Here is a 27,467-nt window from a genome sequence, read left to right as displayed (position 1 = left end):
ACCTAACCTGTCTTACACTAACACCTAACATTACACTACAATAAATAAATTACATTAATTAAATACAATTAACTAAATTACAAAAAAAATAAACACTAAATTACACAAAAGAAAAAAGAAATGATCAAATATTTAAACTAATTACACCTAATCTAATAGCCCTATCAAAATAAAAAGCCTCCCCCCAAAATAAAAAAAACCCTAGCCTAAACTAAACTGCCAATAGCCCTTAAAAGGGCCTTTTGCGGGGCATTGCCCCAAAGAAAACTACTGACTTTCAGTTTATGGTACGGATCTTGTAGTTATGGGCTGTACCGCTCACTTTTTGGCCGGACAGGCAAACTCGTAATACCTGCGCTATGGAAGTCCCATTGAAAAAGGACTTTTTAAAAAGTGCAGTAGTTATGTTGCATGACGGCCAAAAAAGTGTGCGGTACAGCTATACATACAACACCTGTAATACCAGCGGTAGTGAAAAAGCAGCGTTATGAGGCTTTTTCACTCATAACGCAAAACTCGTAATCTAGCCATTAGTATGTTCAAATGTATCTGTTGTGACTGGACCTCATACAAATAGCAATCAAATACTTTACTGAATAAGTATAGAAAAAATATCACTTAAAGGGATATTTATGTATCATAAATTTGCAACAGATAAAAACATATACTGTAGGTCCTCTGCTTGTTACTCCTCTAATCTGTTACGTATTGTATCGGATACCCCTATTGTAAAATAAGGAAATCAGGTACGATACATGACGGATTAGATGAGTAACAAGCAGAGGACCTATATGTGTCTATCTGTTGCAAATTAACGTGCACTGGTTTAACAAGTAAATCACAATGCAAACGATAGCTTGCGTTGGCATTGCTAGGAGGCATAGCGCAGCAACGGGCAGCATTTTTAAATATATATGCTTATATACAGATACTGTATATATTTACAGGAAACACACAGTTCCCATAGACCATAATGTAAAGGCAGTTTTCAGTGCGATTTTTTTTCAAACACCCCACACCCGCCAACTTTAGCCCCTTATAACTGACTTATGCAGTTACTATATTAAAAAATTTAAATACTAATATTTTTATTTTTTATTAAAGATTAATAAACAGAAATTTGGGGGCAATTGGGGGACATTTTGAAAATTAACCAGAGAACTGACATCTGGTTTATTTTCTTAGCGGTGATGGCTAGTTATTAATCTCACACACGCAAGCAATTAATTAGTGCTCCCCTTGTAATCTAGTCCTAAATGGTGCTGTATGTGTGCCTTGGGGAAAAATGCTCGCTGTGCATATATTAGAATACTGTATTATGGTCAATTGGTCATAGATATCAATCAAGGCTTCTCCAGTTAAAACATGCATACAAACAAGTAATAGATATAAACATACATAACATATGTTTATCTCCATATAATGGTGTACTCACACAATACATTCAATGTTATGTTTACCCCATATAGTTATGCATAATCATGCACATCTATATACTTTGTAGCTCTCTACTTCTGAGACACACAAAAACATTCCCTAACAATGTGTATTTAGATTTATGGCTTCATTGTTTTAGCAGGTTTGTTTATAAAACTTGTGTGATATGGTCCAGGTTACTCAGGGTGAATAGTTCAATCTCTCAATATTTTTTTTCTATAAGTCTAAACCTATATTATATACATACTGAAAATATCTTGCAAGCAATAAATCATATGGCAACATTTGCCCCTTGTGGTCATTAGAAATTTTGAATTGGCCACACAAGATTAATATATAAGAACAATTGCTTGAACACTGCACTTTTGATTAACTAAATTATTTAAGCAAATTAAAACAAATTTTAGTCAAATATAAAACGTAAAGTGCTCATGTGAGGTGAAAAATAATTTACTATATATAAGGCTAGATCACAAGTGGTGTGATATCTGGGATTTCTCGTTCACTTACTAACTGCTCTCAAATTTTTTTTTTAACAAGGCTGGGTTAGCACACATATTATAAGGTAAAAATATCAAGTTAGTGTTTGAGTTAAATCCTTCAGGATTTTAGATATATCAATGGAGCAAACATAGGCCTAGATTTAGAGTTGGGCGGTAGCCGTCAAAACCAGCGTTAGAAGCTCCTAACGCTGTTTTTTTACGGCCCTCTGGTATTTGGAGCCAGTCATTAAAGGGTCTAACGCTCACTTTCCAGCCGCGACTTTTCCATACCGCAGATCCCCTTACGTCAATTGCGTATCCTATCTTTTCAATGGGATCTTTCTAACGCCGGTATTTAGAGTCGTGGCTGAAGTGAGCGTTAGAAATCTAACGACAAAACTCCAGCCGCAGAAAAAAAACAGGAGTTAAGAGCTTTCTGGGCTAACGCCGGTTTAAAAAGCTCTTAACCACTGTGCTCTAAAGTACACTAACACCCATAAACTACCTATGTACCCCTAAACCGAGGTCCCCCCACATCGCCGCCACTCTATTAAATTTTTTAACCCCTAATCTGCCGCTCCGTACACTGCCGCCAGCTAAATTATCCCTATGTACCCCTAATCTGCTGCCCCTAATACCGCCGACCCCTATATTATATTTATTAACCCCTAATCTGCCCCCCTCAACGTCGCCTCCACCTGCCTACACTTATTAACCCCTAATCTGCCGACCGGACCGCGCCGCTATTATAATAAAGTTATTAACCCCTAATCCGCCTCACTCCCGCCTCAATAACCCTATAATAAATAGTATTAACCCCTAATCTGCCCTCCCTAACATCGCCGACACCTAACTTCAAACATTAACCCTTAATCTGCCGACTGGAGATCACCGCTATTCTAATAAATGTATTAACCCCACACGGAACAGCCAATAGAATGCAAGCTCAATCTGATTGGCTGATTGGATCAGCCAATCGGATTGAACTTGATTCTGATTGGCTGATTCCATCAGCCAATCAGAATTTTCCTACCTTAATTCCGATTGGCTGATAGAATCCCATCAGCCAATCAGAATTTGAGGGACGCCATCTTGGATGACGTCATTTAAAGGAACCGTCATTCGGCTAGTAGGCGTCGCTTGAAGAGGTTGGATCCGCGTCGGCTGGGAAGAAGATGGCTCCACTCCGCTCCGGAAGAAAGAAGATTGAAGATGCGGCTTGATAGAAGACTTCATCCCGATGATGGACTTCCGACTTCAGCCCAATGATGGATTTCTTCAGCCGCCGCTTGGATCCAGACTTCAGCCCGAGGATGGACGTCACTCTTCAGCCCCCCGCTTGGGCTTGGATCAAGACTTCGGACCCTCTTCTGGACAGATCGGGACCCGGTGAGGTGAAGACAAGGTAGGGAGATCTTCAGGGGCTTAGTGTTAGGTTTATTTAAGGGGGGTTTGGGTTAGATTAGGGGTATGTGGGTGGTGGGTTGTAATGTTGGGGGGGGGGTATTGTATGTTTTTTTTTCAGGCAAAAGAGCTGAATTCTTTGGGGCATGCCCCGCAAATGGTCCTTTTCAGGGCTGGTAAGGTAAAAGAGCTTTGAACTTTTTTAATTTAGAATAGGGTAGGGCATTTTTTTTATTTTGGGGGGCTTTGTTATTTTATTAGGGGGCTTAGAGTAGGTGTAATTAGTTTAAAATTGTTGTAATATTTTTCTAATGTTTGTAAATATTTTTTTATTTTTGTAACAGTTCTTTTTTATTTTTTGTACTTTAGTTAGTTTATTTAATTGTATTTATTTGTAGGTATTTTATTTAATTCATTTATTGATAGTGTAGTGTTAGGTTTAATTGTAGATAATTGTAGGTATTTTATTTAATTAATTTATTGATAGTGTAGTGTTAGGTTTAATTGTAGATAATTGTAGGTATTGTATTTAATTAATTTATTGATAGTGTAGTGTTAGGTTTAATTGTAACTTAGGTTAGGATTTATTTTACAGGTATTATTTAATAGCTATTGTACCTGGTTAAAATAAATACAAAGTTGCCTGTAAAATAAATATTAATCCTAAAATAGCTATAATATAATTATAATTTATATTGTAGATATATTAGGGTTTATTTTACAGGTAAGTATTTAGCTTTAAATAGGAATAATTTATTTAATAAGAGTTAATTTATTTCGTTAGATAAAAATTATATTTAACTTGGGGGGGTGTTAGTGTTAGGGTTAGACTTAGCTTTAGGGGTTAATCCATTTATTACAGTAGCGGCGAGATTCGGTCGGCAGATTAGGGGTAATAATTGAAGTTAGGTGTCGGCGATGTTAGGGAGGGCAGATTAGGGGTTAATACTATTTATTATAGGGTTATTGAGGCGGGAGTGAGGCGGATTAGGGGTTAATAACTTTATTATAGTAGCGGTGCGGTCCGCTCGGCAGATTAGGGGTTAATAAGTGTAGGTAGGTGGATGCGACGTTGTGGGGGGCAGATTAGGGGTTTATAAATATAATATAGGGGTCGGCAGTGTTAGGGGCAGCAGATTAGGGGTACATAGGGATAATGTAGGTAGCGGCGGTTTACGGAGCAGCAGATTAGGGGTTAAAAAAAATATGCAGGTGTCAGCGATAGCGGGGGCGGCAGAATAGGGATTAATAAGTGTAAGGTTAGGGGTGTTTAGACTCGGGGTACATGTTAGAGTGTTAGGGGCAGACGTAGGAAGTGTTTCCCCATAGAAAACAATGGGGCTGCGTTAGGAGCTGAACGCTGCTTTTTTGCAGGTGTTAGGTTTTTTTTTCAGCTCAAACTGCCACATTGTTTTCTATGGGGATATCGTGCATGAGCACGTTTTTGAAGCTGGCCGCGTCCGTAAGCACCGCTGGTATCTAGAGTTGCAGTGGCGTTAAATTATGCTCTATGCTCCCTTTTTGGAGCCTAACGCACTGAAAACCCAGTCATTCTGTGAACTCTAAATACCAGCGGTATTTAAAAGGTGCGGGAGAAAAAAAGCACGCGTAGCTAACGCACCACTTTGGCCGCCAAACTCTAAATCTAGCCGTTAATTATTTTTTTTTAAAGATATGGTTCAAAATTATCTTTTTATTATGAAATATAAATTTATATATATATATATATATATATATATATATATATATATATATGTAGTTCTGGGTTCCAAGCACTCACTGCACTGGTGAATTGCCTGGGTGCTCTCTATGGTAGATAGGTAGACACTTGAAAGACAGAAGAGGCACCCAGAGGGCTTAATGAACAATATTTTTAATAATATTTCATCAACAAGGTTCAGTCAACGTTTCGGTCCTCACAGGGACCTTTGTCAAGACTGTTTCTAATAGAGGGTTCATAAGTTAAAAACATACGGCTAGATTACGAGTTTTGCATTATGAGGGGTGCGGTACTAATTTGCAAGTTATTGTCACCGCTCATATACCTACAGCGCTGGTATTACAGGTTTTAAAAAAAACGGCGTTATCAGACAAGAAGTGAGCGTAAAGCAAAAGCTGCGGTAAGCTGGTCTTACGTGCTCGTGCATGATTTCCTCATAGACATCAATGGGGAGAGCTGGCTGAAAAAAAGCCTAACACATGCAATAAAGCAGCGTAAAGCTCCATAACGCAGCCCCATTGATTCCGATGGGGAAACAAAATTTAACATGAACCCCAAGTCTAAACCCCCCTGATATTACACTTATTAACTCCTAATCTGCCGCCCCCGACATTGCCGAGACCTACATTATATTTATTAACCCCTAATGTGCCGCCCCCAACATCGCCAACACCTACATTATACTTAATAACCCCTAATCTGCTGCCCCCAACATCGCCGACACTTACATTATATTTATTAACGCCTAATCTCCCACCCCCAATGTCGCCGCAACCTACCTACACTTATTAACCCCTAATCTGCCGCCCCCAATGTCGCAGCCATTATAATAAACATATTAACCCCTAAACCGCCGTACTCCCGCATCGCAAACACTAGTTAAATATTATTAACCCCTAATCTCCCGTCCCTAACATCGCCGCCACCTACCTACATTTATTAACCCCTAATCTGCTGCCCCCAACGTCGTTGACACTATACTAAATTTATTAACCCCTAAACCTAAGTCTAACCCTAACCCTAACACCCCCTAACTTAAATATAATTAAAATAAATCTAAATAAAACCTACTATCATTACCTAAATAATTCCTATTTAAAACTAAATACTTACCTGTAAAATAAACCCTAAGGTAGCTACAATATAACTAATAGTTACATTGTAGCTATCTTAGGGTTTATTTTTATTTTACAGGCAAGTTTGTATTTATTTTAACTAGGTAGAATAGTTACTAAATAGTTATTAACTATTTACTAGCTACCTAGCTAAAATAAATGCAAATGTTTCCTGTAAAATAAAACCTAACCTGCCTTACATTAACTCCTAACCTTACACTACAATTAAATCAATTACATAAATTAAATACAATTACCTAAATTACAAAAAAAAACACTAAATTACACAAAATAAAAAAATAAATTATCAGATATTTAAAATAAATTACACCTAATCTAATAGCCCTATCAAAATAAAAAAGCCCCCCCCCCCCCAAAATAAAAAAACCTAGCCTAAACTAAACTACCAATAGTCCTTAAAAGGGTCTTTTGCAGGGCATTGCCCCAAAGAAATCAGCTCTTTTACCTGTAAAAAAAATACAAACAACCCCCCAACAGTAAAACCCACCACCCACACAACCAACCCCCAAAATAAAATCCTAACAAAAAAAACTAAGCTCCCCATTTCCCTAATAAAGGGCATTTGGATGGGCATTGCCCAAACCACTAATCAAAAAATAAAATCCACCCAATAAACCCTTAAAAAAGCCTAACACTATGCTTTGCCTTTGCGTTGTTTCAGACCTGTTTGTGAGAGTTCCTGTGTATTACCTGGCTGCCTGACATCCTTCCTGGTTCCTGATCCCTGGCTTGTTCCTGACTCTGCTGTTTTCCTTGTTCCTGATTCCGGCTCGTCTGACTATTTGCTTTGGCTCCTGACTCGGCTCGTCTAAACTACCAGCTCTGGTTTTGATTCCTGGCTTGTTATTTGACTTGTGGACTTTTTATTATTTTTTGCTATTAATAAAGGTGTGATTATTTTTGCACTTCTCGTCTCAGTCTGATTCCTGGCACCCTGACATTACGCAAAGGCCATGAATCCTGATGGTGCTAATAATCCACCTTTACCTGCCATGTACAGGATCACCTTGGATCAATTTGCACTAGCCCTGCAAACCCTGCTGACTCGCACTGCACATTTGGACCAAAGTGTCCCGCAAGTTATGGCTGTTTCCGCTGCTGCACCTATGCCTACCAGGAGCATGTCCGGTTCTGCACCTCTACCTCAGCGATATGGAGGCGATCCTATTCAGTGCAGAGAGTTTTTGAACCAGGTGGACATTTACTTTGAGATGTTACCTCAGGCGTTTCCCTTTGACAGAGCTAAGGTGGGATTTCTCATCTCGTTACTCTCTGACACAGTTCTTGCCTAGGCTAATTCCTTGCGGGAGTCTAATAAACCTGTGATTTCAAATTACCCTGAATTTGTGGCCTCCTTTCAAAGGGTATTTGATGTTCGGGGCTCCCTCCTCCTCTGCTGCTAAACGACTCATGTCCATTCAGCAAGGTACAAGATCTGTTGCTCAGTATGCTATTGAGTTCCTTACTCTTGCCACAGAGGTAGGTTGGAACAATGAAGCCCTTGTTGCTGCCTTCTTTCATGGGCTCTCTGATGCAATTAAAGATGAAGTTGCTGCCAGATATTTACCAGAGGATCTCGAGGCATTGGTGTCTTTTTTGATCCTAATTGACATCAGACTCAGAGAGAGGCCCTCTTTCAAGGAGCGCTTGCGGAAGCCTCCTGTTCCGTTGTCTCCTACGTGTTCGTTCCCACCTATGCCTCCCTCTCCTCCCATGCCTCCTGGTCCCGAGTCACCAGGTACTGCTGAGCCGATGCAGCTGGGATTCACACAACTCTCCGCGGCGGATAGGGCCTTTAGGTGGATGGAGGGGCTCTGCCTCTATTGTGGGTTACAGGGCCACCTTTTGAAGTCTTGTCCTACACGGCCGGGAAATGCTCACACCTAAGGTCCTGTCGGGGGCAGACCTTGGGTGGTTTTTCCTTGTCCCCGGAACCGCTTAAGGAGAAACCTATGGTCACGGTTGTCCTTTCCTGGGTGGAATCCTCCATAGTCACCCAGGCTCTTGTTGACTCCGGTGCTGCAGGCTATTTCATTGACAGTGCTTTTGTATCAAAGCACTCCATTCCTGTTTTGCCTCGGTCTGTTCCGCTTGCTATTGAGGCCATTGATGGCAGGCCCCTTCAGCCCACACTCGTTACTCACGAAACTGCTCCATTGTCCATGGCTGTTGGGGCTCTCCATTTTGAAACCCTCCAGTTCCAGGTGATAAACTCTCCGCATTTTACGGTTGTTCTGGGTTATCTCTGGATCTAAAAGCACAATCCCAGTCTCAACTGGCGCAGGTCCGTAATTTTGTTGTGGTCGCTGCAATGTATTTACAATTGTCTTCGGAAAACAGTTAAAGTCTTGTGCACTTCTTCGGTTTCTCAATTGCCAGAGGAGTACCGAGAGTTCCTAGATGTGTTTGACAAGGTGCGTGCCGGTACATTGCCTCCTCACCGGTCTTACGATTGTACCATAGACCTGCAACCCGGAGCAATTCCTCCTCGGGGCCGGGTTTACCCTCTGTCTGTTGCAGAGAATTGTGCTATGGAGGAGTATGTTGCCCATGCTCTGTCGCGGGGGATCATCCGCAAATCCTGCTGTCCTGCAGGGGCTGGCTTCTTCTTTGTGAAGAAAAAGGGTGGCGAGTTAAGACCATGTTTCGATTATAGGAGTCTTAATAATCTTACCATTAAGAATGCTTACCCTATTCCGCTTATTACGGAACTCTTTGACCGCCTCAAGGAAGCTACGGTCTTTACTAAACTTGATTTGAGAGGAGCGTACAATCTCGTTAGGATTAAGGAAGGCCACAAATGGAAAACAGCATTTAACACCAGGAGCGGGCATTATGAGTATCTTGTAATGCCCTTTGGCCTATGTAATGCTCCTGCTGTTTTTCAGGAATTTATTAATGATGTCCTATGAAATATGTTGCAACAGTGTGTTGTGGTGTACTTAGACGACATCCTCATACACTCACCTACACTTGAGGCTCATCGTTCTGATGTTACACGGGTTCTTCAGAGACTACGTGAGAACGGCCTGTTTTGTAAACTCGAGAAATGTGAGTTCCATCAGACTCAAGTAACCTTCCTAGGTTATGTTATCTCCGTTGCAGGGTTCTCCATGGATCCTGACAGTTCTGCAGTGGCCTCGCACAGTTGGTCTTCAACGTTTTTTGGGGTTTGCCAATTACTATAGAAAGTTTATTAAAACTTTTCTTCCTTGGTCAAACCTATCACAGACATGACCCGTAAAGAGAATGATCCTCTCCATTGGTCACCTACTGCCATTAAGGCCTTTGATAGTCTTAAGACTACCTTTGCTGCCGCTCCAGTTCTGGCTCATCCTAACCCTGTCCTGCCTTTCGTTCTTGAGGTCGATGTGTCTGAGACTGGAGTAGGTGCCCTCTTGTCTCAACGTCCTATGCCTGACGGTTCCTTGCATCCGTGTGGTTTCTTCTCTAAGAAATTGTCTCCAGCGTAGTGCAATTATGAAATTGGTGACAGGGAATTACTGGCCATAATTTTGGCACTTAAGGAATGGAGGCATCTTCTCGAGGGTACTAGCATGCCAGTGCTCATTCTTACTGACTACAAGAATTTAACTTATCTATCTGAAGCTAAACAGGTGTCGCCCCGACAGGCCAGATGGGTGCTATTTTTGTCTCGGTTTAATTATGTGGTCTCCTACCTGCCTGGTAGTAAGAATGTAAGGGCTGATGCCCTCTCTCGACAATTTTCGCCTCTGTCCAAGGAGGAGTCTGTACCTACTCCTGTTATACCTCCTGACCATATTTTGGCTACCATACATACTAATTTGACTTCTCCCTTGGGGGAGGAGATCCTGGCTGCACAAACCAATGCACCTCCTGAGAAACCTAGTGGTAAGTGTTTTGTTCCTGAGAATCTTTGCACTAAACTTTTGCACACTTACCACTATCCTAAAGCCGCAGGTCACCCAGGCAAGAACCAAATGATTTGGTCTGTCACTCGACAATTCTGGTGGCCAGGTCTTCGTTCTGATGTTGCTGCGTATGTTGCCTCCTGCTCAGTTTGTGCACAGAATAAGACTCCTCGACGTCTTCCTGTGGGTCTTCTTCAACCTATTGCTAATGGTGAGCATCCTTGGACACATCTTTCCATGGACTTCATTGTCGAGCTCCCTGTTTCCAATGGCAATACTGTTATCCTTATGGTGGTTGACCGTTTTTCTAAAATGTCACATTGCATTCCCTTGATGAAGCTGCCTACCGCTCAGGAGCTTGCTTCAATTTTTGCCCGGGAGGTCTTCCGTTTACATGGGTTACCCAAGGAGATAGTGTCGGACCGGGGTAGCCAGTTTGTCTCCAGATTTTGGCGTTCCTTTTGTGCTCAAATGGGGATCCAGCTTTCCTTCTTCTCGGCATATCACCCCCCAAGCCAATGGGGCTGCAGATCTGCTATGTCTCAGATCACCACAATAATTGGTCTGAACTGTTACCTTGGGCAGAGTTTGCTCGTAATAGTGCTATTAATGCTTCCTCCAAGATATCCCCGTTCATGGAGATTCCTTGCACTCTGACACACTAATCCCTGAAGATCCACTTACAGTTTTTGAAGACCTGACATCCATCCTCAATGAAGCAGCAGAAGTCCTCATCGAAGCCGGCAGAAGTCTTCATCCAAGCGGCTGAAGTCTTCATCCAAGCCCGCAGAAGTCTTCATCCAGACGGCATCTTCTATCTTCATCCATCCGGCGCGAAGCAGCTCCATCTTCAAGACATCGGGCGCAGAGCATCCACTTCAATCGAAGTCTTCTTGCAGAATGAAGGTTCCTTTAAATGACGTCATCCAAGATCGCGTCCCTTGAATTCCGATTGGCTGATAGAATTCTATCAGCCAATCGGAATTAAAGGTGAAAAAATCCTATTGGCTGATGCAATCAGCCAATAAGATTGAGCTTGCATTCTATTGGCTGTTTCAATCAGAAGGGGATAGGGGCGGCAGATTAGCGGTTAATAATATTTAACTAGTGTTTGTGATGCGGGAGTGCCGCGGTTTAGGGGTTAATATGATTATTATAGTGGCGGCGATGTCCGGAGCGGCAGTTTAGGGGTTAATAATTTTATTTTAGTGCTTGCGATGCGGGAGGGCCTCGGTTTAGGGGTTAATAGGTAGTTTATGGTTGTTAGTGTACTTTTTAGCACATTAGTTAGGAGTTTTATGTTACAGCTTTGTAGCGTAAAACCCATAACTACTGACTTTCAGTTTACGGTATGGATCTTGACGGTATTGGCTGTACCGCTCACTTTTTGGCCTCCCAGGCAGACTCATAATACTGGCGCTATGGAAGTCCCATTGAAAAAGGACTTTTTGAAAGCTGCGGTAATAACGTTGCGTTACGGCCAAAAAAGTGTGCGGTGCAGCTAAACCTGCAAGACTCGTAATACCAGCGGTAGTGAAAAAGAGCCTTAACGCTGCTTTTTCACTCATACCGCAAAACTCGTAATCTAGCCGATAGTTAGTACCCCTAAATGAAGAACATCCCATCTAAAGGGTTACATCCATATCGAATAAAAACAGAGTGACTTTACATATGTAAATTAGTACATGCATATATATCTAAGTTCATTTCTATATAGAAATTTATACTCAAATTCAGTTAAGTAAACTGTATATAAAAGGTAGATATGCAGATAATTAATGTTACAAATAATTGAAAAACAGGTGTTTCTCAACCAAACACAGCTCATAATATTTCAATCCATACTGCTAAGTGCATATTAAATAGTACATGACTATATGTAAGGTAAAAATGGAAATGAAGACTCAAAGTATGTTATCCTAACAGTTTGAATAAATAGAGAATAGAGAATATGGCTTACACTATAAAGATTATAGTATCGTATCTCTACAACACCACACTGTTTCACCGTAGTTATCACTGCTGTTGTAGAAGTTTGCTTGTCCAATATGGTATCATTACATCTACCGGTCTAAATTGTGTGTATACTGTTAGAAATTTGTTTATGTACTGTTCCCTATTTATTCAAACTGTTAGGATAACATACTTTGAGTCTTCATTGCTTCATAGTAAAAGTAATGTAATTTAGTTAATTTAATTGGTAGTTTAATTTAAGTGTGGTATAATAGTTAGGGTAGGTTAATAGCTTAATAGTTTAAAAATAGTTTATTTTAAATCTACAGGTAAGTTTAAATTTATTTTAAGATAGGGATGTGGTTATTTTAATTTAAAGTTAGCTTGTTAGGTTTAGGGGTTAATAGCTTAATTTAGTCTATGGCGATGTGGGGGGCTTGTGGTTTAGGGGTTAATAGGTTTAGTTAATGGTAGTGATATGGGAGGCCAGAGGTTTAGGGGTTAATAACTTTATTTAGTGACGGCGGGGTCCAGGAGCAACGGGATAGGGGTTAATACATTTATTTAGTGGCGGCGGGGTCTGGGAGCGGCGGGACAGGGGTTAATAACTTTATTTAGTGGCGGCGGAGTCCGGGAGTGGCGGGAGAGGAGTTAAACCTTTTAGTAGAGTGGCGGCGTTTAGTAACAGATTATAAATAAAGTTGGTAAAAAGCCAAATAGACGCGAGATCAATGACTGTTAGTTAACAACAGTTTGATGCTCATCGCCCCGTACTTGGTGCGCGTCTTTTTGTCAGCTTTTTTTATGAATATGGAGAGCGTATTCAGGTCCGCGGCCACGATGTTAGGCGAGCGTGTTGGTGCCACAAATGCCTGCTGAACTTTTATCAGCTGTCCAGAAAGCTATCCTTCAGCAGCAGTATGGAGTCTCCTAAGAAATTGTGATCCCACACAAACTGGATAAGTCCCTTATAGGCTCAAAAACCCCAGAGTGCAATATAGGAGCCCTCAAAGAACAGGCTGCAAATGATCGTAAGAAATTAGTATTTACTAGTGATGTCCCGAATAGTTCGCCGGCGAATAGTTCCTGGCGAACATAGCTTGTTCGCGTTCGCCACGGCGGGCAAACATATGCGATGTTCGATCCGCCCCCTATTCGTCATCATTGAGTAATACTTTGACCCTGTACCTCACAATCAGAAGACACATTCCAGCCAATCAGCAGCAGACCCTCCCTCCCAGACTCTCCTACCTCCTGGAGAGCATCCATTTTAGATTCATTTGAAAGCTGCATTCTTAGTGAGAGGAGGGACAGTGTAGCTGCTGCTGAGTTAATAGGGAAATCGATAGCTAGGCTAGTGTATTCAGTGTCCACTACAGTCCTGAAGGACTCATCTGATCTCTGCTGTAAGGACAGCACCCCAAAAAGCCCTTTTTAGGGCTAGAACATCAGTCTGCTTTTTTTTTTTTTTTCCTGTGTAATCTAATTGCAGTTGCCTAACTGCCAGCGTCTGTGTCAGGCTCACAGCGTATACTGTGCCCACTTGCCCAGTGCCACCACTCATATCTGGTGTAACAGTAGTGTACATTTAAAAAAAACAACACTTTTTTGACTGTGTTAAATAATAGCGGTCAGTTTCCTTCACACGGGTGTGTTTCAGTGCCTGCCTGCCAGGGCACAGTGTCACCCCAGTGCAACTCATATCTGGTGTACTAGTAGTGTATATTTAAAAAAAAAAACACTTTTGACTGTGTTAAATAATAGCAGTCAGTTTCCAAGTTCACACGTGTGCGTTTCAGTGCCTGCCTGCCAGGGCACAGTGTCACCCCAGTGCAACTCATATCTGGTGCAACAGTAGTGTAGATTTAAAAAAAACAACACTTTGTTGACTGTGTTAAATAATAGCAGTCAGTTTCCTTCACACGTGTGCGTTTCAGTGCCTGCCTGCCAGGGCACAGTGTCAGCCCAGTGCAACTCATATCTGGTATAACAGTAGTGTAGATTTAAAAAAAAAAACACTTTTTTGACTGTGTTAAATAATAGCAGTCAGTTTCCTTCACACGTGTGCGTTTCAGTGCCTGCCAGGGCACAGTGTCACACCAGTGCAACTCATATCTGGTGTAACAGTAGTGTACATTTAAAAAAAACATACAATTTTGACTGTAATAGATTGAATAGCAGTTAGTTGTCTGCAAGCATGTGTGTCAGGCCTACAGCGTCTACTCTGCCAACTTCTGCCAGTGCACAGTGCCACTCATATCTGTTGTCACAGTAGCTTGCACGCATAGTACCACTAATCGGAAAAAAAATGACAGGCAGAGGCAGGCCACCCCCCAGGGGCCGTTGTGTTTGTGGTGCTGTGATTCCCTTTGGCCCTAGAATAATGCCCAGTGTTCAGAGGCCACGTACCCCGAACTCGAACAGTTCTGAGGACATAGTTGACTGGCTAACACAGGACACCCAATCTTCTACAGCTTCCGCTCGGAACCTTGACGCACCATCCTCCTCCAGCTTAGCTTCGGGTACCTCTCAAGTTACCACTCGCCCGCCTGCCGCCACCACCAACACTAGCACCACAGCCGCTTCACTTGATCTGTCAGAGGTGTTATTTACACATCAGTTGGAAGAAATGAGTGATAGTGATGCGCAACCATTATTGCCAGAGGATGTAGATAACAGGGAGATGTCTCAGTCAGGCAGCATTACACACATCACGGTGTGATGATGATGATGTTGTACCCGCTGCTGCTTCCTTTGTTGAGTTGTCAGATACAAGTGAAGCGATTGATGATGACGATGCGTCCGTGGATGTTATGTGGGTGCCCACTAGAAGAGAAGAAGAAGAGGGGGAAAGTTCAGATGGGGAGACAGAGAGGAGGAGGAGACAAGTTGGAAGGAGAGGGAGGTCATTGCAAGGAGCTAGTGGCACAGTCAGACAGCATGCATCGGCACCCGGGGTCAGCCAGACAGCACGCCAATCAACGCATGCTGTTGCCACCACCAGAATGCTGTGATTGCAGAGCTCAGCAGTGTGGCATTTTTTTGTGTGTCTGCCTCTGACAACAGCGATGCCATTTGCAACCTGTGCCAAAAGAAACTGAGTCATGGGAAGTCCAACACTCACCTAGGCACAACTGCTTTGCGAAGGCAAATGATCGCACATCACAAACGCCTATGGGATCAACACATGAGTACAAGCAGCACACAAACTTAAAGCCGCCATCCTCCTCCTGGTCCAGCATCTTCAGCCACGTCAACCACTGCTGTCCTCCTTGCCCCCTCTCAACCATCCGCCACTCCATGTCTCGCCTTGAGCAGTTCCTGCTCATCTGCCCACAGTCAGGTGTCTGTCAAGGACATGTTTGAGCGTAAGAAGCCAATGTCACAAAGTCACCCCCTTGCCTGGGATCTGACAGCTGGCTTGACTGAACTCTTAGCCCACCAGCTTTTACCATACAAGCTGGTGGAGTCTGAGGCGTTCAAAAAATTTGTAGCTATTGGGACACCACAGTGAAAGGTACCCGGCCAAAATTTCTTTGTACAAAAGGCAATCCCCAACCTGTACTCGATTGTGCAAAAGGAAGTAATGGCATGTCTGGCACACAGTGTTGGGGCAAGGGTCCATCTGACCACTGATACCTGGTCTGCAAAGCATGGTCAGGGCAGTTATATCACCTACACTGCGCATTGGGTAAACCTGCTGATGGCTGCCAAGCATGGAACGCGTGGCTTTGCAGAGGAGCTGGTGACACCGCCACGACTTGCAGGCAGGCCTGCTGCCACCTCCTCTACTCCTCCTACTCCATCCTCTTCCATAACCTCCTCGGCTGAGTCCTCTTCTGCTGCTGCGTCTTGCTCCACATCAACAGCACCCCCCCAGCTCCCCAGGTACTATTTCACATCCCGGATACGGCAGTGTCACGCCATCTTGGGGTTGACTTGCCTGAAAGCAGAGAGTCACACCAGACCAGCACTCCTGTCCGCCCTGAATGCACAGGTGGATCAGTGGCTGACTCCGCACCAACTGGAGATCGGCAAAGTGGTTAGTGACAACGGAAGAAATTTGTTGGCGGCATTGAAATTGGGCAAGTTGACACATGTGCACATGTGTGTAATCTGATTGTACAACGCTTTGTGCATAAGTACCCATGCTTACAGGACGTCCTGATGCAGGCCAGGAAGGTGTGTGGCCATTCCAGGCGTTCCTACACGGCCATGGCGCACTTTTCAGATATCCAGCAGCGAAACAACATGCCAGTGAGGCGCTTGATTTGCGACAGGCCGACATGTTGGAATTCAACACTCCTAATGTTCGTCCGCCTGCTCCAACAAGAAAAAGACGTTAGCGACTATTTGTATGACCGGGGTGCTAGGACAGCCTCTGCGGAGCTGGGAATTTTTTCGCCACGTTACTGGACGCTCATGCGCAATGCCTGTAGGCTCATGCGTCCTTCTGAGGAGGTGACAAACCTAGTCAGTCGCACCCAAGGCACCATCAGCGACATCATACCATTTGTTTTCTTCCTGGAGCGTGCCCTGCGAAGAGTGCTGGATCAGGCCGTAGATGAGCATGAAGAAGAGGAAGAGGAAGAGTTGTGGTCACCATCACCACCAGAAACAGCCTTATCAGCATCGCTTGCTGGACCTGCAGCAACGCTGGAAGAGGATTGTGAGGAAGAGGAGTCAGAGCAGGAATGTGGCTTTGAGGAGGAGGAGGAAGACGAACCACAACAGGCATCCCAGGGTGCTCGTTGTTGTCACCTATCTGGGGGCAAGAACATACCTTCAGTGAGATCACTGAAGACAAGGAACAGGACATGAGTAGCTCGGCATCCAACCTTGTGCAAATGGGGTCTTTCATGCTGTCGTGCCTGTTGAGGGACCCTCATATAAAAACACTGAAGGAGAACGACCTGTACTGGGTGTCCACACTACTAGACCACCGGTATAAGCATAAAGTGCCTGAAATGTTACCGAATTCCAGCAAGTCAGAAAGGATGCAGCAGTTCCAAAATAAATTAAAAAGTATGCTTTACACAGCGTATAAGGGTGATGTCACAGCACAACGGGAATCTAACAAGGGAAGAGGTGAAAGTAATCCTCCTCCTCCCACGACCACGCCGGCAAAGACAGGACCCTGTACAGACGTGTTGTTGATGAAGGACATGCGGAGCTTTTTAAGTCCTACTAATCGCCACAGCCCTTCGGGGTCCACCCTCAGAAACGACTTGACCTACAGGTAGCAGGCTACCTTGCCTTAACTGCAGATATCGACACTCTAAGGAGCGATGAACCCCTTGACTACTGGGTGTGCAGGCATGACCTGTGGCCTGAGCTATCCCAATTTGCGATAGAACTTCTGGCCTGCCCCGCTTCAAGTGTTCTGTCAGAAAGGACCTTCAGTGCAGCAGGAGGTATTGTGAGAAGAGAAGTCGCCTAGGTCAAAAAAGTCTAGATTACCTCACCTTTATTAAGATGAATGAGGGATGGATCCCGAAGGGAGTGACATTGGGCGATACATTCGAGTAAAAAAGGCCTGATGAGATGAGCTGCCTTGGGCTAAAAATGGTCCACACGCTGCTGTATTTTATCTCTGAATGCCGGATGACTTGCGTGACTTATCTGCCACCAACTAGGGTTCAAGCCGCAATGTTTTAGGGCACTTTCTGCCTGGGAAACAAAAATCAATTTTTCTGGCCGCTGCTACAGCAGCGGCTGCAACAATACCTAATTTTTCAGGCATGTGTACATGCCTAATTTTTCTGGCCTCTGGTGCTGCACTGTTGCTTCAAAAACCAAACCAAAAAAAAGGCACATAACAGGGATTAAACTGATAGGAATAGTACTACTTAACACACCACTCCTATCTGGTGGCACATTAGATTGCACGCGCAGTGCCCCAAATTTGAAGTAGGAGGTCCGACCAAGCATGTTTTTCCATCTCCCGGTTCCTAAAATCGATGCCATATACACGTCCCCTGATAGGGGATGTAACAGGGATTAAACTGATAGGAATAGTACTACTTAACACACCTTATAATAACGCAGAGAGAGACAACGCAGAGAGAGGAGTCTGAAGAAGAGGAGTCAGAGAAGGATGGTGGCTTTGAGGAGGTGGAAGACCAAACACAGCAGGCGTCCCAGGGGGCTTGTTGTCACCTTTCGGGGACCCTTGGTGTTGTACGTGGCTGGGTGGAGGAAGAGACCTTCAATGACATCAGTGAGGACAAGGAACGGGACATGGCTAGCTTGGTATCCAACCTTGTGCAAATGGGAAGTTTGCGGTTGTGCAAATGGACTGTTTGTGGTTGTTTGCGGTGCGTTAAAGGGACAGTCTAAGCCAAAATAAACTTTCATGATTCAGATAGAGCATGTAATTTTAAACAATTTTCCAATTTAGTTTTATCACCAATTTTGCTTTGTTCTCTTGGTATTCTTAGTTAACCTAGGAGGTTCATATGCTAATTTCTTAGACCTTGAAGCCCACCTCTTTCAGATTGCATTTTAACAGTTTTTCACCACTAGAGTGTGTTAGTTCACGTATTTCATATAGATAACACTGTGTTCGTGCACGAGAAGTTATCTGGGAGCAGGCATTGATTGGCTAGACTGCAAGTCTGTCAAAAGAACTGAAAAAAGGGACAGTTTGCAGAGGCTTAGATACAAGATAATCACAGAGGTTAAAAGTATATTATTATAAATGTGTTAGTTATGTAGAACTGGGGAATGGGTAATAAAGGGATTATCTATCTTTTAAAACAATGTAGACTGTCCCTTTAAACGGGGAGTTTGGTCTGTCACTGTGAAGTGGGCGCAACCCTTACACTACCTGATCGATACAACATCATACCTGATGTTTTAAAGCCCGTTATTCCAAACAATTTAGCAATGTTAGGTGATTTATGCCCTTTATGGATTAAAACCAGACTCTGCATCAACTATATAATTTTCCATGGGAGTTTTGCCATGGATTCCCCTCCGGCATGCCACAGTCCAGGTGTTAGTACCCTTGAAACAACTTTTCCATCACTATTGTGGCCAGAAAGATTCCCTGTGGGTTTTAAAATCCGCCTGCCTATTGAAGTCTATGGCGGTTCGCCCGGTTCGCCCGTTCACAAACAGTTGTGGAAGTTCATGTCCGCCGTTCGCGAACGCAAATTTTAGGTTTGCGACATCACTAGTATTTACTCGATAAAAAGTTGTGATGCCAAATGTCTTAAAAACACAAAAAGCCTTATTGTATCAAAAAAGTATCACACAATGCGTTTCCCGGTCTTGCTTACCGCTTCATCAGGTGTATACTAACAGAATGTATTCACAACTTAAAAATCTGACTCGGCATCTATTGCCGAGTAATGCACATGCGCACGGATACTCCCACAGCCAATAATATGTTTGGCAATAATCGGCTTGATTCTAATAGGATGTGACTCCGTATCGTCAGTATAGAAAGAGACACACCTCCCCATTGACCAATGATCATCTATTTGCTTAGACGCAATTGTCAGCTGTAAGCATGAGTGCCGAATGTCAAATCTGAAAAACCCACATCCAAACAAAACAATACATTGGCCAATTCCTGTCTCGAGACCGGCACCAATAGCTGGTTGATGCCAAAACAATAACATTGGATTTGCGGACCGATGCGTGCGCATAGTAACAAAACATTAAAAATATAGCATAATATAATATGTACATAGTTCATAAAAAAGACAGACATTAATGGCTATTGAAACAAATCCAAGCCAAAGAGTCATAATGAGTATCTGAAAATAATAAAATAAAAAACTATAAAATATATAATAGTAAAAACATCATCATATGTCAAAAATGTCATTTTAAAACATGGCCCATAGAGTTGATATAGAATAACAGAAGGACAACATAGAACAGAACAGGCTCTTATATGAATAGTAAGGAATCATGACAATATCAAATAGGTGTATATCCATTTCTGTAATATAATACACACTACAAACCTAGCAAAAATGGGTAATGACAAAATCTATATTAAACCCAAGATCATAATATGTAAATATGCTCAAATATATTGAGCCTAAAATCCATAATGACATGCAAATATGCAATTATGTGGATGATGGTAATATATGAATATGCACATATGGGGATGGAGGTAATAAATATAATAGTATACGATAACTAAAAATCAATGAAAAACCACTACTGATAATAAATAAGATAAAAACTTCATAGGTCTAACTTATATAATCAACAAACAGTAGAACTAGACCATACATATTCAATACATCAAATATATCAGTTGATAACAAAAATGAAATTGATGATAAAACTATGTATATATACTGTATGTATATACATGTGCATATATGTATTCATATTTGTATATATGTATGTATATACTTACATATATAAACACATACAGTGCCCTCTGCTAGTATTGGCATGCTTGGAAAATATATACTGTATATATTGATATAAATATATATTTGTGTGTGTGTTTGTAAATACGTGTATGTATATATATACAGGGAGTGCAGAATTATTAGGCAAATGAGTATTTTGACCACATCATCCTCTTTATGCATGTTGTCTTACTCCAAGCTGTATAGGCTTGAAAGCCTACTACCAATTAAGCATATTAGGTGATGTGCATCTCTGTAATGAGAAGGGGTGTGGTCTAATGACATCAACACCCTATATCAGGTGTGCATAATTATTAGGCAACTTCCTTTCCTTTGGCAAAATGGGTCAAAAGAAGGACTTGACAGGCTCAGAAAAGTAAAAAATAGTGAGATAAAATAGTGAGATATCTTGCAGAGGGATGCAGCACTCTTAAAATTGCAAAGCTTCTGAAGCGTGATCATCGAACAATCAAGCGTTTCATTCAAAATAGTCAACAGGGTCGCAAGAAGCGTGTGGAAAAACCAAGGCGCAAAATAACTGCCCATGAACTGAGAAAAGTCAAGCGTGCAGCTGCCAAGATGCCACTTGCCACCAGTTTGGCCATATTTCAGAGCTGCAACATCACTGGAGTGCCCAAAAGCACAAGGTGTGCAATACTCAGAGACATGGCCAAGGTAAGAAAGGCTGAAAGACGACCACCACTGAACAAGACACACAAGCTGAAACGTCAAGACTGGGCCAAGAAATATCTCAAGACTGATTTTTCTAAGGTTTTATGGACTGATGAAATGAGAGTGAGTCTTGATGGGCCAGATGGATGGGCCAGTGGCTGGATTGGTAAAGGGCAGAGAGCTCCAGTCCGACTCAGACGCCAGCAAGGTGGAGGTGGAGTACTAGTTTGGGCTGGTATCATCAAAGATGAGCTTGTGGGGCCTTTTCGGGTTGAGGATGGAGTCAAGCTTAACTCCCAGTCCTACTGCCAGTTTCTGGAAGACACCTTCTTCAAGCAGTGGTACAGGAAGAAGTCTGCATCCTTCAAGAAAAACATGATTTTCATGCAGGACAATGCTCCATCACACGCGTCCAAGTACTCCACAGCGTGGCTGGCAAGAAAGAGTATAAAAGAAGAAAATCTAATGACATGGCCTCCTTGTTCACCTGATCTGAACCCCATTGAGAACCTGTGGTCCATCATCAAATGTGAGATTTACAAGGAGGGAAAACAGTACACCTCTCTGAACAGTGTCTGGGAGGCTGTGGTTGCTGCTGCACGCAATGTTGATGGTGAACAGATCAAAACAAAGAAAGGTGGCTATATTGGTCACTGATTTGTTTTTGTTTTGTTTTTGAATGTCAGAAATGTATATTTGTGAATGTTGAGATGTTATATTGGTTTCACTGGTAAAAATAAATAATTGAAATGGGTATATATTTGTTTTTTGTTAAGTTGCCTAATAATTATGCACAGTAATAGTCACCTGCACACACAGATATCCCCCTAAAATAGCTATAACTAAAAAAAAACTAAAAACTATTCAGCTTTGATATTAATGAGTTTTTTGGGTTCATTGAGAACATGGTTGTTGTTCAATAATAAAATTAATCCTCAAAAATACAACTTGCCTAATAATTCTGCACTCCCTGTATGTATATTTACAGTGCCCTCCACTAATATTGGCACCCTTGGTAAATATGAGCAAAGAAGACTGTGAAAAATTGTCTTTATTGTTTAACCTTTTGATCTTTTGTTAAAAAAAATACACAAAAATACTCTCTCATGGATATCAAACAGTTGCAAACACAACACAGGTTATTAAATAAAAAAAAATGTTAAATATATGTGTGGACAATTATTGGCACCCTTTTAGTCAATACTTTGTGCTACCTCCCTTTGCCAAGATAACAGCTCTGAGTCTTCTCCTATAATGCCTTATGCGGTTGGATAATAAATGGCATGCAATCTGAGACCATCCCTCCATACAGAATCTATCCAGATCCTACACATTTTGAGGTTGATGCTGATGGACTCTTCTCTTCAGTTCTCCCCACAGGTTTTCTATGGGGTTCAAGTCAGGGGACTGGGATGGCCATGGCAGGTCCTTGATTTTGTGGTCAGTAAACCATTTTTGTTTTGCTTTTGGTGTTTCTTTTGGATCATTGTCCTGCTGGAAGATCCAACCATGGCCCATTTAAAGCTTTCTGGCAGAGGCAGTCAGGTGTCCATTTAATATCTGTTGATAATCCATGATACCATGTATCCTAGCAAAATGTCCAGGTCCTCTGGCAGAAAAACAGCCCCAGATCATTAATAATCCACCACAATATTGAATCGTGGGCATGAGGTACTTTTCCATTAAGCTACCTTTCTGTGTGCACTCAACCCTCTGGTGTTTTTTGCCAAAAAGTTCCATTTTGGTTTTATCTGACCATAGAATCCGATTCCATTTGAAGTTCAAGTATGGTCTGGCAAACTGAAGATGCTTAAGTATGTTTTTGGATGAAAGTAGAGGCTTTTCTCTTTAAACCTTTCCGAACAACTTGTGGTGATGTAGGTAATGTCGGATTGTAGTTTTGAAAACTTTCTGATCCCAAGACGCAACTAACTTCTTCAATTTTCCAGCTATGATCCTTGGAGATATTTTGGCCATTCAAACCATCCTTTTCACAGTGCATTGAGATGCATTCTAGGTTGATTCATAACATCTCCAGTTGACTGGAACTTCTTAATTACTGCCCTGATGGTGGAAATGGAAGTTTTTTTTTAAATATTTTGCTATTTTCTTATATCCATTTCCCATTTTGTGACATTCAACAACCTGTTGCTGCACATCACAGCTGTATTACTTGGTCTTACCCATTGTGATGAATGACTAAGGGAATTTGACCTATGTGTTATCTCATATTTATACCCCTGTGAAACAGGAAGTCATGGTTGAACAATTTCCTGTTCCTAGTTACTCAGCTTTACTAAAAAATGTAAAATTTCTTTGGGAATATACTTCAAATATATTTTTCTCATATGAATTCATAGGAGTGCCAATAATTGTGGCATACATATATTTAAGAAAGATATTTTTTTTTTGGATAAACCTGTGTTGAGTATTTTTGTGCATTGTATTGAACATATACATAATAGCCCTTTCCAGTCAAACACTTTGTCATATACCATATACCTTTTAATCCTCATTAAAACAAGTTTTAATATTTATTAGAATCATTTTTATCAGATATTGTATATATGAGTGTAAGACTCTGTTTTAAAGTACTTATGTTGTGCTTTTTGCAACTTTTTTTAGGTCTCGCACTAATCTGACGAGAGCAAATTTTGTATGCTCTCAAGCACACCAGTTTACTTTCATCTCGTAATATGTGCAGAAGTTAACTCTGATGAGATATTGTTTATCGCGACCCTTGCTAACTTTAGCGCGCCACTTGTAATCTTTTCATAAAGTACAATGTAGTCAGTAAAATGACAGTTACATTTTATTTTGATTTTATAGTTTATGAGTTTCTCTATATAAATATATGATAGAATATATTAAATAAGTCTTGTGGTGTGAATTGCTTGAACAAGGTATTTTTTTTGGAGTATTTGATATTTTTTTGCTGATGTGACAGGAATTCTACAAAGCTCTCTCTTGCTCTCTAATCTGAGGCAATCTCATATATCAGTTTCACCATAAAAAAACTAGTAAAGTTCTCTCAAGCACACAAAGATGAACTTTATTTATAAGCAAATTATACTGACTATAAATATAGGCACATCCAAAAAATACTCTCAATGAAGCTCTTAAGCAGATGTGCGGAGTCCTAATGGGATGAAGCCCAACAGAAGGATTTCAGCTAAAATATTTGAATACTATAAGCATTGAAAAAGCTTTAACAAAAAGAGGCACATTCACTTTTTTCAGTGATAATACATTATTATACTATGATTGTGATCTATACAAGTAGCTACATCTAATTGTTGGCTTGGACTACATTTTGTGATTATTTATTTATAAAGGCTAATTTTAACATTTTCTTTATACACCTTTGCAGGGCTCTGGGGTTTGGTGAATAATGCTGGAATAGGTCTTCCCACAGCTCCTAATGAGTGGTTGAAAAAAGAAGCCTATATGAAAATGCTAAACGTAAATTTACTAGGAGTGGTTGATGTGACAATAAAATTGCTCCCCCTCATCAGAAAAGCCCATGGGCGAATTGTCAATGTTTCTAGTGTCCTTGGAAGAGTATCTACACTTGGTGGAGGCTACTGTATTGCTAAATATGGAGTTGAAGCTTTCTCTGACAGCCTTCGGTAAGAAGGATTATTTTACAGAAATATTTTTCTTTCTTTTTTATAAGTTATGGTGTTTCTTAAAATGAAGAACAGGTGTTTAAAATGTTCTATTCTGTAACGTTCAAAGCAACTCATACAAAATCATGCAAATAAGATTATTAAACTAGCATATCAAAATGAACAGTTGAAACTAGTCAGCTCATTAACTTATCTTTAACAGACATTTATGCATTACTTGATTATCAGACAAGTTCAGCTTTAGTTGAGTAAGAAAATCCATATCTAAAGCCACCAATTATCAATATAAGCGCTAGATTTTGAGTGGATTGCTAATTATTACTCCCGTTCACGCGCTAACTGCACTCAACTTCAGCATTTTGTGCACATCAGATACCTTGCATATTACAAGTTGAAATTAAAAAAATTTCACTCACGCGCTAACCCGACGCGATAATGCGATTATGTTACTTCAATGAAGTGGGAAAAAAACTTTCTCACGTTTACTCAAGCACGCTAACCCAACATGAAATATTAATGTTTCACATTACAATGTTCTTTACATATTAACACATAAATGTTTATGTATATAACTCATATTAATAAATATATATTCCTATATATATATATATATATAAATATATACTATATATATATATATATATATATATATATATATATATATCTTTTAGGTATAGATATAAATATATATATATATATATATATCGATAAATATAGGAACATCTATTTAAAAAAACAGAACATATTCCTCTATGTGAAGAACATTGGAATGTAAAAAATGTACAGTAAATACATAATTATTATTATTTATTATTATTATAGGTTATTTGTAGAGTGCCAACAGATTCCGCTGCGCTATGAACAAAGGCAGAGTACAACAAAACAATTATAAGGATCAAATGGGTAGAGAGGGCCCTGCCAAGAGTCGCACTGTTGTAGTCAGCTCTTAAGAAGGTGATCTACAAACAGATGGGCTCTAAGGCTTACATGCTAAGGGGGTTCAAGGGGATAACAATGGAGTAGAGGAACTGGTATAAAGAAAGGTTAGTGTAGGTTGCATGCATCTCTGAACAGTAGAGTCTTTAGGGAGCCCTTGAAGTTTCAAAACTAGGGGAGAGTATTGTGGAGCGAGGCAGAGAGTTCCACAAGATTGGAGCCAGTCTGGAGAAGTTCTGTAAATGGGAGTGTGATGAGGTAACAAGAGAGGAGAAGAGTAGGAGGTCATGAGCAGAGCGAAGGGGATGGGAGGGAGAGTATCTGAAGACAAGGTCTGAGATATAAGGCAGAGCAGTGCAGTTGAGGGCTTTGTATGTCAGAGTGAGAATTTTGTGTTTAATCCTAGAGGCAAGAGGAAACCAGTAAAGGGATTGGCAGAGAGGTGCAGCAGATGAAGAGCAACATGTAAGGAAGATGAGCCTGGCAGAGGCAATCATTATGGATTGTAAAGGAGCTAGGCAGCAGCTGGGAAGACCAGAGAGGACAGAGTTGCAGTAATCAAGGTGGGAAAGGATAAGAGAGTGGATTCAAATCTTAGTTGTGTCTTGTGTAAGGAAATGTCTAATTTTAGAGATGTTTTTAAGGTGGAAGCGGCAGGCTTTAGCCAAGGACTGAATGTGAGGAGTGAAAGAAAGATCTGAGTCAAATGGTAGGGGCAATGATGGAGTTGTCAACCGTTATAGAGAAATTGGGGGTGGAGATTTTGGAAGAAGAGAGGAAAATAAGGAGCTCAGTTTTGGAGAGATTTAGATTTAGGTAGTGAAAGGACATCCAGGAAGAGATGTTTGTTAGTGACACGGGTTAGCAAGGAAGGGGATAGGTCTGGTGCAGAGAAGTAGATTTGGGTGTCGTCGACATACAAATGATATAGTTAAATACCTTATTAAATATGAATATTGCATAAATATGATTTTACATGTTTTCAGCTACTTGATTGCAAAAGGGTTCCAAAGCACTTATATATATATATGTATGTATATATATATATATATATATATATATATATATACAGGGAGTGCAGAATTATTAGGCAAATGAGTATTTTGACCACATCATCCTCTTTATGCATGTTGTCTTACTCCAAGCTGTATAGGCTCGAAAGCCTACTACCAATTAAGCATATTAGGTGATGTGCATCTCTGTAATGAGAAGGGGGTGTGGTCTAATGACATCAACACCCTATATCAGGTGTGCATAATTATTAGGCAACTTCCTTTTCTTTGGCAAAATGGGTCAAAAGAAGGACTTGACAGGCTCAGAAAAGTCAAAAATAGTGAGATATCTTGCAGAGGGATGCAGCACTTAAAATTGCAAAGCTTCTGAAGCGTGATCATCGAACAATCAAGCGTTTCATTCAAAATAGTCAACAGGGTCGCAAGAAGCGTGTGGAAAAACCAAGGCGCAAAATAACTGCCCATGAACTGAGAAAAGTCTAGCGTGCAGCTGCCAAGATGCCACTTGCCACCAGTTTGGCCATATTTCAGAGCTGCAACATCACTGGAGTGCCCAAAAGCACAAGGTGTGCAATACTCAGAGACATGGCCAAGGTAAGAAAGGCTGAAAGACGACCACCACTGAACAAGACACACAAGCTGAAACGTCAAGACTGGGCCAAGAAATATCTCAAGACTGATTTTTCTAAGGTTTTATGGACTGATGAAATGAGAGTGAGTCTTGATGGGCCAGATGGATGGGCCCGTGGCTGGATTGGTAAAGGGTAGAGAGCTCCAGTCCGACTCAGACGCCAGCAAGGTGGAGGTG

At 41.3% G+C, this 27,467-nt stretch overlaps 1 protein-coding gene across 1 annotated transcript in view; it reads left to right on the top strand.

Moving 5' to 3' along the window:
• The window catches only part of LOC128654296 (retinol dehydrogenase 7), a 100,595-nt gene that overhangs the window by 33,714 nt on the left and 39,414 nt on the right, over positions 1–27,467 (top strand). The window contains exon 3 of the mRNA XM_053708153.1: positions 24,452–24,710. Coding sequence (XP_053564128.1) covers positions 24,452–24,710 — 259 coding nt within the window. The remainder of the gene's footprint in view (positions 1–24,451; positions 24,711–27,467) is intronic.

The sequence above is a fragment of the Bombina bombina genome, chromosome 3 (genome assembly GCF_027579735.1).
Source record: "Bombina bombina isolate aBomBom1 chromosome 3, aBomBom1.pri, whole genome shotgun sequence".
NCBI classification, from domain to species: Eukaryota; Metazoa; Chordata; class Amphibia; order Anura; family Bombinatoridae; genus Bombina; species Bombina bombina.
This window is presented reverse-complemented; position numbering and strand designations above follow the sequence as displayed.